The sequence below is a fragment of the Dromaius novaehollandiae genome, chromosome 10 (genome assembly GCF_036370855.1).
Source record: "Dromaius novaehollandiae isolate bDroNov1 chromosome 10, bDroNov1.hap1, whole genome shotgun sequence".
NCBI lineage: Eukaryota > Metazoa > Chordata > Aves > Casuariiformes > Dromaiidae > Dromaius > Dromaius novaehollandiae.
In genome coordinates this window covers 20,451,768-20,463,912 of record NC_088107.1, presented here as the reverse complement: position 1 = coordinate 20,463,912, position 12,145 = coordinate 20,451,768, and the positions used below count along the sequence as shown (strand labels likewise).

General features: G+C 38.9%; 1 protein-coding gene across 7 annotated transcripts in view; it reads right to left on the bottom strand.

Annotated features, from left to right (window-relative positions):
- TLN2 (talin 2) overlaps positions 1 to 12,145 on the bottom strand; it is a 231,979-nt gene that overhangs the window by 97,464 nt on the left and 122,370 nt on the right. For all 7 annotated transcript variants that reach the window (XM_064517511.1, XM_064517509.1, XM_026113384.2 and 4 more), the window contains 8 exons: positions 11,232 to 11,336; positions 8,460 to 8,615; positions 7,554 to 7,655; positions 4,958 to 5,034; positions 3,170 to 3,350; positions 2,108 to 2,221; positions 1,172 to 1,280; positions 301 to 509 (listed from right to left, as the gene is read on the bottom strand). In XM_064517511.1, the coding sequence (XP_064373581.1) occupies positions 301 to 509; positions 1,172 to 1,280; positions 2,108 to 2,221; positions 3,170 to 3,350; positions 4,958 to 5,034; positions 7,554 to 7,655; positions 8,460 to 8,615; positions 11,232 to 11,336 (1,053 nt within the window). The remainder of the gene's footprint in view (positions 1 to 300; positions 510 to 1,171; positions 1,281 to 2,107; positions 2,222 to 3,169; positions 3,351 to 4,957; positions 5,035 to 7,553; positions 7,656 to 8,459; positions 8,616 to 11,231; positions 11,337 to 12,145) is intronic.

Genomic DNA, 12,145 nt, shown 5'->3' with positions numbered 1-12,145 from the left:
AACTTGTGATCAAGTCCTAGTAACATCTAAAATTTGCTTTTAAAAGAACACAGCACCAACATAATTCAGATTATTACATAAAACGCCACATATAATGTAGAGCATTCCACTATCAAGGTGCAGGACTTAAAGGCATAAAAGACAGAGAGAGGCATAGGGATAGAAAGACATCAAAAGAACTACTTGCATTGGGGACATTATGTGGGATCGAGCAGGTGAGGCTTAGAAGCTAACACATCTCAAGAGCCATCCACGTCACGTATTTCAGAGAGAGACCCTGAGAAGGTTTCATGTTCTCACCTCTCCTGAAGTGGGCTGCACAGCTTTCAGCAAGTCTGAGACAGCACCAGCCAGCGTTCGAGCAGCTTTCAGGAGGTCTTCTCCACTTCCAACTTCATCATCCATGAGGGCAGCAAGCAGTTTCACACCTTTAGACATCTCAGTGAGGTTGGAAGAGATGGTTGTAATTGCACATCCCACAGCAGTGTAATCGGTGTCAACTGGGTCACCTGCAGAGTAAATTGTTTTTCCATGAGCGGCAGGCTTCAGAGGTTAAAAAGGGAAAAAGCCACCACAAGCTGTACTCTAGTGAGAGACAGCAGGTACATTTGAAGATGGTCAAGCAATGCCTACTAGGTAACTTAAGTGTCACTAAAATTTAAGGTCATTTTTCCAATCTCTGTATTTTTCTAATAATTTTTTTCTTCTTCCTCCCATGCAATTTGCTGAGAAGTCCACAGTTTTAGCTCTTTCCTTTTTCAACATGGAAGGAACCCGAGGTAACACAGCATTAACCCCTTTACGCCACTTAGAATTCCTTCAACTCATGATTTGCAAAAGTACGCAAATAAACATTTGTAATATCTCTCTAACAATGGTCGGATGAATGATGCTTTATTTGTAATAACCTTGCAAAATTTCTACTTTGGTGAATAAATAAGCTACATTTTATCTCAATCAATGGTAGCTCCTCTAGTGTTAGAGATGATAAGCTGAGGATTTTAAAATTGTGATTGGGAGGGATCATAAGCTTGTTCCACAAATCACTGCACTTAGCTATTGGGGTATTCGGAAGAAAATTTATCCCCAGCTGTCTCACAGTCAGTCTCTATGTTACTTAGACTGATAAATATGTCAGAGACTGCTAGAAAGACCTTCCTTTGAAATTTACCTGCTGTAAGGTTAACAACAGATGCAGTTCCTGCAGTAATAGCATCAACCTGAGAGTGTATTTCATGTTTTGATTCATCAACCTTGTTCTGAACCCATACTCTTGATGCCTGAAGAGCAACAAAAAGACAAAAAACCCAAAATATACAAGTATTAAGGACTGCAGCAAGGTCCTGTAAGTTAGGATCCTGTATAAAACACTTCACAAAACCTTTAAAAGTGAAACAGAGGACAGCAACCAATCCTTTAGAGTGAAATACAAAAGCAAACATTTTCTTTTGCAGAATCCCTCACTACACAATTGCTATGACAGTTCGACAGCTGCCCTTTAAGTTGCCCGTATAGGCAGTGCATCTAAGAAGGCTAAAGACTTTCGACCACCAGTTCCCATGAACAATAGGCTCAATCTCTCCTCCTGCCCTACTCTACATCAGAAATGACAGGCTCTCTCCCACGAAATATCCCAGGCAGACTGTCAGCAGACAGGTCTGGTCTTTCACCTGTCTTTCTGAGCCATATACTTCTATCTCTAAAAAAAAGGTGAGGAACTTTGAGGTATCCCTGAAAGAACCAAATTTATTCTATTTTAGCATCGTGAATGGACTTTATCTGAAGCCTGTTCATTTCTTTCAGGTATCCAGGAAGGAGTTATCCTTGTTGCAAATACTGGCCCGCTATTTGCCTTTAACTGTATATGTGCACAGGAAACAAGTAAGATTACAGAAATGATTATGCTCCACTTAATCTCAGGGGATTAATGAGAGCTGGATGGAACAGTGTACATACACAAATTCCTTAAAGCAAGCAAGGATTTTTTTTTAATCCCATTTAAAAAGCCATAGACATAGACGCTTTAGATCCAGGGGCAATAACTAAACTGGTTTGAAAATGCCCCAAGGCACTAAGATTCATTTGCATAGGGATTAGATCAACTCACCATGTCCTGTCCTAGAGGTGGCAGGTTATCAACTTCACTGAGGTCAGCTTGTGCCTGTTGAACAGCATGCATACTAGTATTTATAGTCCCCATCAAAGCCTGCTGAGCTGAGGTCTGAAAGGCAGAACAAGGAAACGGGTGTGTGCCATGTTCCAAACAGCATTTCTGGAAGATATTACATTGACGTTAAGAGGTAGTGAGCGACACTAAGCACACCAATCTGTTTTGCTCGCTTTAACACTTCTCTCACATGTTCTTGATCCTGCCTATGCTATTTTATACTCCTCTGTAACTGCGCCCATTTATAAGATTCTGAACTTTCACCAATCATACCATGCCCAGACACATACTAAACTAACAAGCTGTCTACCTGGCCTGTGTTCCAGGAACATGAATATGCACACTGAATTTATTTCAAGGATACCACTACTGATTTCCTGGAACATGACAGTCTACAAGTGTTATCAAAGACAATTCCAAAACTAAATTGCCATCAATATGCACAAGTTAACAGAAAACTGAAGGATTTTAGGCAGAGCAGGATAGCCATCACACATACTACACCTCCACTGGTATGACATGAGCTCGAGCATTGATTATATTCTCTACAGCCCCTCTAGCCCTTCAATAATCTTAAATTAAATGAGAAAAACAAGAATCAACTTTAAACCTGCCTGAAAACTATAAATCAGAAGGCCAGTGACAGGCAAAGCATTAGCTTTTTTCTTAAACTTGCTTGCTTTTACCACTCTTTAAGCCATCCTTTTCTAAGCCTTGGATAACAGCTTAATGACTGTGAAGTAAAGGGAAGGCTGGAAGAGCAAGTTTAAAGAGGAGAGAAAAAGAGAGAGAGAACATAGGTAAGAGAGAAAATATGAGAATAAGTCAAAATGAAATATCCTAAATATTTCTGGGATGCTCAAAACATGTTCAATAGGACAGCCAGGCAGCCACACTCTACACCATCCTCCTGCTCTTCGCAACATAGATAACATGCTGTTTCTGACTACTTGTGGCACAGACCAGTCTCAAATGCTACTACAAAACAGAGAGGTTCCTCACAAGTGGGGGCATGTGTCCTCTGTGCATCTGACCGATCATGACCTGCTGCTGGGGAGAAGGCATGATGCCGATGTTGAAAGTCTCTGGGCCACTGGACCCTGAACGCATAACAGCTGGTAGCGCCACAGAGCCATGTTCCACCTTCCCTGTCCGGTTGAACTGCTGCTGCAAGATGGTAGATCTTAAAAACAAAACAAAACAAACAAACAAAAAAACCCACAAAACACAGAATTAATCAGCTCCTGCAAACCAAGTCCTGCTGGATATTCTTCTTTTAAATTGTATTTCAGAACATTTAGAAAAGCTGGAGAATTGTTCAAATCAAATATCAGTAACAGTAGTGAGCACGCAGTGAAAAAAGGAGCAACATACAATTTTAGCGTATATGGTACAATAGCTTTGTCCCTCTAAGATGCCTGGCAGAGACATAGCTGGATTAAGGTTTATGGCATTACAGACAGCTCTGCTTCAATTACACCATTAGGCTGATCAGTAAAAAACAGAAGGACAGACCCTTTGGAAATGCCTGTGCAAGCAATCCCTAAGATTTGGAATAAAAACAAATGTTCTTCCTTCATCACACACACACACACACACTTATCTAAAAGCCTGGCAATCTATCAGATAATGGACTGGGAAGCAGGGTGTTTTCAAGCATAATAGAGTTATTGTTATCCATGGTCATGAACTGCTTTGCCAGCTGTCCTGTTCATATTTAAATACAGTTCAAGCCTTAACAGCTAGAAGTGCTGTCAGGAATTCTGGCTTTCACAGCAATAATGTGTTATAGAAAAAAAATAATTTCAGTTATGGAAAAATCTTTGTATTCATCTGTTTTGGGCTTCTCTGCACAGCACTTCACTAACGGTATATTCTGGAAGCAATTTGGAAAGGGCAGTGTCAGAAAGAAGCACATCTGAACATGTGTGATCCGTCAAGAGCTGAAATTTCACATAAGGCCACATTAAATACCTAACCAGCCCATCTCCTGTAAACCATATGTCTAACAGTAAATCAAATACTTTCACACACACACACTGCAAACATTGTCACCCTTAGAGTTCAAAGAGGAGACTTAAGGGGCTCATTACAGCTCAAACTGCCCTGAAACTGTTTCTATTATTTCACTGCACAGAAAGATTTAACATTCCTTTTCAAGAGCATGGCCAGCTCTACGATTCTACTTCTTGCCACTCATCAGCAACTCTGCTAATCTCCCATGAGAACCACCAATGAAATCATAGCCTGACCTATTAGCACCAAAAATCTTACCTTTACCCACACCACATATCTGAGTAGTTCATCTAAAGTGGGTTGGTGTAATGAACCCAGCAGTGTCATGACAGAGTACAATTAAACTGACAAGAGTCAAATTCCACAGGAAGCCGTGGACTAAGCAAACAAAACCAAATGAGATCTTGCAAACCTAGGTGTTTGCACAAAGACCAAACTAGTACAATATTTTCAGCTCTGCAACCTTTTTCTTCATTTTATTGAATTATAGCCAGACTTCCATTGTTCAGGGGTCAAGTTACTATGAAAATATGTTTGCACTAACCAGAAATTTTAAGACAGAAAAGCATGCTCTTCTATCCTAGAATGAAGCTGAAAGTCTGAAGAACTGCCTGGAGACAGTGCCTCTTTCTGCTGAACTACTCTGTAGGAAAAAAAAAATCATTCTTCACAGTAATAACTGTGCTACTTCACTTGAGGAATGAAAAATGCTACCACAGCTAAAAGGTGTCACGCTTACACAAAAGGACATTTCCTCCTATGGTATACACTCACTTCTTAGGTGAAACAGATTCTTCCAACATGGTTGATTCCTCATCGCCTTCAAGGCCAAATCTATCTTTACTCTGTTTCTGGAGGAAAAAAGAAAAAGAAAAGAGATAGACACTATGCTTATTTTTTCCCATTCCCTCCAGCATTGCATTGATATTTATCAAAAATCTGGTCAAATGATCTGAGGAGTCTTGCCCAGTGCTGAACACTGACTTTTGGCAGAGTGTGAAATACAACCTCTGCCTCTGAGGAGGTGTACTTCAGCATCCAGCAGCCCAGCTTCGAAGCCCTGGAAGATGAAGTGCCTAAACGAAAAAGCCTATCAGAACTGCCAATGCTAGCAAACCCAGGGCTTTTCTCAACAACGCTATGGGGAAAAAAATGGTGAGATACCATCTTTACCTCCCAGGAGAGCATTCTGGAGATATGCAACACCGCCAAATGGAGGCACAGGTAGGGAATGTTTGTCTCCTTCCCCATCCTGTTCTGACTCAGGAATGGGGCCAGACTGAGATTCAGCTCACTAGAACTCAGCTACAAATCATCTTTGGCATCGCAAAGTGTTATTACCTACGACTACCTGCCACTAGAAAATATATAGCTACAGGAAAGACAGTAGCTGTATCAAAGTCATTTTACCATAGTTACTTCAGACATCTGGATAGTCTGGACATCTGACTTCTTGAGGCAGTTTTTTATGCTGGTATAAGGGAGGAAAATGTACACAAGGTTCAAGGCTAAACCGTTAGAAACACCAGGGAACTACTGTAAGATATAAAAACAATGCCTTGTAAAGGCTATCCATTTCTGCTGGTGACCTTGGAGTACGCTTGACCAGGTCAAAGATACTCCCTGCTTGCTACCTTACATGACTTGCAGTCTGAACACGCAGCATGCAGAAGCAGAAAAACATCCACTATGACCTTGGACACATTTAATGAGAACACCTCACACACATCCATACACATCCACCAACTTTGTCCAAAAAAATCCCTTACCGTTTAGTCTGAGTTTATGCATGAACTGAAAATGCCTACTCCTAGTCAGGATTGCATCTTACTTCCATATTAATATGTAGTAAAAAACAGTTATATTAAAAAAAATAAAAGCTACTTAAGTTCAGAGTTCTTTGTCTACTGATCAATGATCTATCATTAACAAGTTGTAGGACACCAAAATACTTTAGTTTGGGGGGGGGTGGGGGGGAAGGGAGGCCCCAATCTACAGAAGAGCAAACGAGCCGAAATCTTTCAAAACACGCGAAGAGTAAACATTATGCAACTGAGAGTGATAAACCACAGTTTAACACATGCAGCAAAGTGGTAACTTGGACTTGACAGCTGGAAACTGCATGCTTCTCATATGAGTCATGAAGCATCATGGGTGTTTATTACTTAACCTGTTCCTACTTCATTCATTTTGAAACTAGCTGTGTCAGCAGATTGTAAAGAAGAAATCAGAGGATTGGCTTTAGAGTGGAAATATGCACATCTGTATTTTATCAGCATGGAAAGGCTGCTTTACTTTGGAACTAGAGTGTGAAGCTACTAGCGAGGCTTAGAAGAGCTTGAATCAAATTTTAAATAATCTACGGAAACCTGTAGTTTATTTAACAGTCATTGAATCGGGGACTGAAAAGGTAAGCACTGTGATGGATTCTAGCAATCTACCTTCAACCTCTGATTTCACCCAACTTGATGTTACATCCCAGACTGTTCTCATGAACAAAGGCAATAAGTTCTACTGAGTTGCCTAGTTTTCTGTCAGTTCTTTTGCTATGAAGAATTTATTATAACAGATAATACTGTAGTGTGGCTGAACCTTAATAAAGTAAAAATTCATCAGCAATAAGCACCCAGAGCTGTTTGAAACACTACACTTCTCTATAAAATGTGCTCAGCATATAACCATTCAGCTCTACGCTTGTTGGCAAAAGCCGTTATTTTCTGTTATCAAGCTTGTTCACTTGTGAGTATTTTGAACACCGGAGGCGCATATCTGCCTCTCCTGTGTGGCACACTTCACAAAACCAAGTTTAAAGATAGCCTGGTGCCTTCACAAACATTCATTTTCCTCTCTCTGCAAAAATGAAATACCTATCTTAAATCTATGACTTATTCTGAAGTTTTGCCAAAATACTTCTTCAGCTTTGTTGTCGCATTTACCACAGCCTCAGGACAACTATAATATAACCTTTAATATAGTTCGACATGCTGCTTCTATAGAATCTCTTCCTCCCACCTGATTCACCACTTTGGTCCCCAGTTTAATATCCATAGCTGAGACAGCTTTATGCTGCTCTGTGGATATACACTCATAGCTAGCAGTTTACCTTTCAGAAAAAAAAACACAGCCTAAAGCATGCTATATTGAGCCCGACGCATACCATCATTATAACAACAGCCTGAATATTTTTTCCATAAACAATCACTTAAACTAAAAGAGATAGTTAATACCTAAAAATAAATCACATGAAAACATAAAATACAACATTAATTTCACAGAGAGAAACTCCAACTTGCACACACGGTAGCTTTTGCACTTCTGTAGTCATTTTACTGATTTTACTGCATTTTTACTAAATGTCATCCTAATATACCTTCTTCAGGATGATATCAATGTAACCTGCAATTAGCTGAGAGATCTGTTCTCCTTCAGTAGTCTGCACTGAGTAATAGCTTTCCTGATACTCGCCAAAATCCTGGGGGGAAAAAGGAAAAATTAACCTTTTGGAAATGGAAGGTAAATAAATGAAGAAACAGTATAAAATTTGAGAGATAAAATTAAAGATCTAAATTCTATTTTGTATTACATTTTATTGTAACCAACAGTAGATAAGACTATTCCAAGATTCATATGGTGAATAAAGGATGCTTTTTCTTGAAGCTTAATCATAGGTGTATAGGTTGAAATGCTAGAGGACCCACAGATACCTACTCTGACTTTGTCAGACAGTCACTGGATGATGGAGAACTCCTCAGAAACTTCTTCTAAAGTGTAATCACTCACACCATTAATAAGGTGCATCTAATTTCCAAATTGAATTATCAGCTTCTAGTCACAGAATCTTGCTCTACCACATCAAAAAATCCTTTCATATACAAGATATTTACAATGGGCCAAATAAGTTACAAAACCTGCCACATGTATGAAAGTTCTTTAAATTCCTAACTGTAATATGTTTCTATGAGCCATCTAGCTTCATTTATGCTCATAACCTGTATGTCACAAACTGCATTTTGAATGACAAGTGCCATAGGGGTTAAACAGCTCTTAATAATGATGGCTTTCATAACTGTATTTTTAGGGGTTAGGCACAGAACAGATTTAAACAGTGGTCTTTAAAAACAGTTTGGTCTAGAAATATCAAAAGGCAGACTGACACTAGTGGCTCTACATAATGAGAGATACCAAATCAAGCTCTAGAAACCATTCAGGGTGCAAGTCCATCGTCCCTTCTCCATGCCATACTGATCCCTCTTCTGAGCACATACAGAAAGATTACCAGAGTGAAGCTTTTAGGTGAGGCAGCCCAGCGTTTCACAGTTGTCAGTGGCCATTCCTGCAACACTTCCTTGGTCTTCTCATCCACGCGCATCACAGAGTCTTTGGTGACCCCCAGCAAACGAGGAACCAGCTTGTTTTTGCCTTTCATTTTTTCCTATAACAGAACACGAGGGATTGTTTTACATTCAAATGGAGCATGCCAGAGGAGAAAGGAAAAAACATGAGGGAATATACTGGAGAGAGGAGAAAGAAAAAAAGAAAAAGAAAAAAGCAAATGATTTCCAAGAACTGTATGAACGTTAAGAAGTTCTGTCAATTGGCTGCAATTAATTAGCAACAACACGATGCTAGCTTTTTTTTTTTTTTTTTTTTAATAAATACACAGCTGGGAGGAGATAACACACAAAGTGCAGTCCACTGCCGTTTCTGTCTAAAGCAACTCTTACGTCAGTCATTGTTTATCACAAAGAAATGAAAACCAAAAAAGCTGATCAGAAGTTTGATGAGTTATACAGGAGCAATAAAAAAAATACTCAGAAAAGCAACGTGGCATGTACTGAAATTAAAAACTAGCTACAGGTCCTTCGCAGCAAATCCCAACATCACAAACAGAATGCACTTGCAGTCCTGGAATGCCACCGCAAGTCCTCAAATGCTAATGTTTAAGAAATCAATGACACTGAGTTAGGGCTTTCTCTTAGAGTATGCTCACACCAGTACCGACATACTTCACATTCAATGTTGTCATCTTAATGACAATAAACTCAGGCTGTGTACAACTCAAATACTTGACTCGTACAGAAATACAGTATATTAGAAAAGTGCACCCATTACCTTTCAAATTGATACAGGAAAGCCACTGTTTACAGGACTACAAACTGACTACTGCACATGAACGCACAGTTAGGCAAGCATAAGCATTTGTATATTCAAATATTCCAGCTGTCTTTGATCTTTATTATGCAAATCAGAAGAAACTCCCATTCCCCTTTTTCTCCTTGCAAAAAAGGGATTTTAGGGAGAGAATCTTACGAAGCTACTTAAAGCCATGATCGCAGACTTTCTAGAGACAGGCAAGAAGGGAATGGGGTCGGTCTCAAGGCTGCCAGATGCTGCCTCAGTTTGTTGAGCATTCTGACCCGCCAGCTTTTCAAGGTTGCAGAGCACAGGCCCTAGCTATCAATTTACTATGCAAAATCTTATTGTGAAATGCAAATGAATCCAGGTGCCCCATTCCACTGAATTTATGTAGTAGGCTGCAAAGAATAAATTCCTATTTATCTAGTAAGTCATTTGATAAACCTCAGAAAGCAAGACCAATTATTCCTTCCAGCTGAAGTTCCATGACATAGTTACTTGGTTCAGTTATTTACTTTAAGCTAGGATTAAAGAAAAAAAAGTGTGTCTGTGTGTGTCTGTGGTGGGGGTAAAGAGGGGAAAGTATATTTATGTTTTACTATACAGGTCAACTATATGGTGTTAACAAATCCCTGCTGAATCATCAGCTTGTTCTGAATGTGCATGCTTGTTTTAAAATTTTAGTTACTGAAAACTGCACACCAGAAGTTTACTATAGCTGCTAATATACAACTCAATAAATCAGCTGAAGAAGTCAGTGTGAAACCTTTATAACGCTTTTTAAGTAATTCTGATGTTTTGCATTTTAAAGATTTACGTCCAAACTGAATTTCACTGTTTTAGTATCTTGGTGAACATTTAACTCTGTATTCCTAAATCACTAGGTTGGAAGTTGCATGATTCAAATGAAAAAGTTTAATGACCCAAGCAATGATAAAGCTTTTTTTGTTAGGGAAAAAAAATAAATAAATGATTTCCATCTTAATGATGCATAAGAAATAGCAGCTATTCCAAAAAGGTACCTAATCAACAACATATATTGTCTAAAGGAGATATTGGTTTATAATACTGAAAAGGAGCATAGCTTTGGATAGGCTTGAAAAGATTCATCACCTCCAGTTTGCTAGCTCAACAGCTCCTTTGGAGAGTTGAAACTGCTTTCCTCCATTAAAGGTGTCTAAAAAGACAATTTCACTTAAAAGAAGCAAAAAGGAAAGGTCATTCTTTCAGTATGAATGGTATCCTTTGCAGATTTTTTCATTGTATTTGCACATTTTATTTGCTTCATTAGAATTTATGGGTGATTAAGTACTTTAGGAGAAGGAGAGTTACTGACATTCAGCTATCTATAAAGATTTAGCACCATAATTTTGGGAACCCAAGAATGAAAACCTTGGCTTAAGTTCATTCTCCTTTCCGTCTCAGTGGTAACTGAATAGGCAAGCACTAATACTTCAGTCCAGTTTTCACAGCAGAATGTCAGTTTCTAGGTGCCAAATTGTGTGCGTGGTAGCCCCCTCCGCAGCCTTAAGACCAAGGCCTCTGTCTCTTTAAGGACTAAGAGAAGTTAATTGTGCAGCTGATGAAGGTCTTCTCAGATGCAGGTTTCAGCATGCGATAGCTTAGGAGGTTTTTGTGGATGTTTTCATGAATAAAGTACTTCCGTGGTAAACAACAGAAAGTGTCAATTTAGAAAATAAAATCACGGCAGACTCTAAATTGTCTTTCTGGAATTCAGTATGGCAGGAACCTAAACTGAAATTATGATTCTGTCTCAGGTAGAACATTAAACAATTTTTCCAAATGTGGCTTTCAGGAAGAAGGCTGAAAGAAAAACTTTGACCTTTTGCTTAGGGGAGATCTAAAGTAATATATAATCAAGCATACATACAGTCAGCAAGATCCACGTTACCTTAACAAGGAAAAAGGACACTCCATAGGTCCGCAGGGAACGTGCTAGCTTCACATACTTCACTTTGGCTTCTATTTCAGTCATCTCACCACAGTTTTTGTGCTCCTGTAATGAGAGTTCAGTATTAGGCAGAAGTAATCCCATCTGGAATAAAGATAGACAGAAATAATCCTATCTAGAAACAAAGGAGAAATACATGTTAGCTTTTATTTGTTTAAGGATGCCTAGTTAATAAGCATTGCAATTAGAATATTTGAAACAGCAGTAGGTAGAGATGTTAGCAAGACTGTATCTCATAATTCCTCACACCCAGAAGACATGAACAGCCTGTCTGAAAGGAATATTTCTCTTTGACCATCATCCATGCTATTTACTTCTCAGATCAAGCAGATTTAAATTACTTCTAAAACAGTTTAAAAAACTAAGTATTGCTACTAGTCTCAATACTGTAAATCTGTGTCAATAATCATCTTTAAAAGAATCCTTTGTTCTTGGCTTGGGGTAACCTCTGGAACTCACTGATATATCATTGCACAGCTCATCTGAGGCTTATTTACCTAGTTCCTCAACTAAAATAAAGAGGAACTAGAAGTTCACAATCTCCTTTCATCATGCTAACTATTCCCTTTGTTTATTACCTGCTCTCATTTTTGCCTGCTTTCAAAAGGAAATTGCATCCATTCCCTTCATACAGGGATGTTAATTTTATATCTCTATCCCTTACATATCCATTGTATTCTAACTGAAAGAGAATACTTCATTTCTGATGGCCCTAAATGAACTCTGAGATGAACTTACTACAGCTATGCCACTGTTGATAGACTTACATGTTACTGCTATTTCGCTGCTGTTATTCATATTAGACAATGGCACAGTGCAACTTCCCTCTTTTCTATGGGACTGTGCGAGCAATG